Source organism: Penaeus monodon, chromosome 28 (assembly GCF_015228065.2).
Source record: "Penaeus monodon isolate SGIC_2016 chromosome 28, NSTDA_Pmon_1, whole genome shotgun sequence".
Lineage (NCBI taxonomy): Eukaryota > Metazoa > Arthropoda > Malacostraca > Decapoda > Penaeidae > Penaeus > Penaeus monodon.
The window spans coordinates 6002745-6003995 of record NC_051413.1 but is presented as its reverse complement, the minus strand read 5'-3'; the positions used below and the strand labels follow the sequence as shown (position 1 = coordinate 6003995).

The 1251-nt window shown below is 30.9% G+C and overlaps 1 protein-coding gene across 1 annotated transcript; it reads left to right on the top strand.

The window, feature by feature from the left end:
- Positions 1 to 447: 447 nt before the first annotated feature.
- On the top strand, positions 448 to 923 carry LOC119591027 (the record flags this gene model as incomplete). Its single annotated transcript, XM_037939757.1, is given in 2 exon segments — positions 448 to 490; positions 797 to 923. Coding segments are annotated over 2 exon segments (170 nt in total), but the record flags the coding sequence as incomplete, so codon positions are not given.
- Between the last annotated feature and the right edge of the window lie 328 nt (positions 924 to 1251).

Genomic DNA, 1251 nt, shown 5'->3' with positions numbered 1-1251 from the left:
AGTACTAAAAGTGCATGCTATTTGTCACTGATATCTAAATTAAAAGTTTGTGCAGTTCTATTATACCCTCCTTGGAATTGAATTAACTGTGTAATCTTTCTTATGAAAATAACATATATGATATTTAGTGAGGAGGGATATGTTTTCACTTGTAGAGAGGTTTTAATTTTCATGTGGAAAATTGAATACAAATGTCCATAACAAATTGGCAACTCTAGCTCTGTAAGGACTTACCCATGCAAATGTAGTCCTCAGACTTTGATAAAAATGATTTTAGACTTAATGTAGATTGTTTTATGTTTCAAATATTATTGTTTACATATTATTTACAGAAATAGAATTAGTTTTCTCTTAATCTTCCTATTGATCTTGCTTCAAGTTGAACTGATTGAACTTCCACAGCATTACTTTTGAACAAATCTAATATGAACTTGTATCTCCCCACAGAAGGTAGACCCAGAAGGCCGGCCAACTGCAAGTGCCCATCCAGGTTAGTCTAAGAATTTAGTTCTGGCCAAAAATAAATCCATTGGAAAGGCAGATTGCAGGTAAAAGGATTAGAGAGTGAACACATAGTAACATATGCATATAGTAAAAGATATGCACATAGTAAAAGTATCATTGTATCTTTAAATAAGTGAATGTACCAAGAATTAACTTGCTAAATGCAGCCATTACAAAAATAAATAGATAAGGATTTGAAACATGAAGAGATATAAAACCATGTGCACAGGTAGCTTATTTTGCCTATTTGAAATTATTGCCCTATTCTTATGGCTTATGACTTCCTTTACAGCGAGGTTCAGCCCAGAAGACAAGTATTCCCGGCAGCGCATCGTCATCAAGAGAAGATTCGGACTTTTGTTGACGCAACAACCAGCAGTTCGTTACTAGGAACAGGGTGGAAATATAATGATTTATAATAGGCTTTTCCTCTCTTCTTTTTTTCATCTTTTTAGAGTTTCATTTAACATGAGATTTTGTGTATTCATGGAAGATTACATGAATATATATTGTGAGGAAAATTAGAAATATTCTTGTGTGAAAATTTCTAAATAATGAAGAAAATTGTTATCTCCATATTATTGATATCTTGGGTTACTCTTTTTCATTTCATGACATGTAATAAGTGATTGTATTACACAAATTATTTACTTGTATCCTAATTTCCCATTTTATTTTTAAGATTTGTAATAAAAAAAGGAAAAAAAAAAATGGTTCTTTAACATCCTATTTAGAAAGATAAATTTT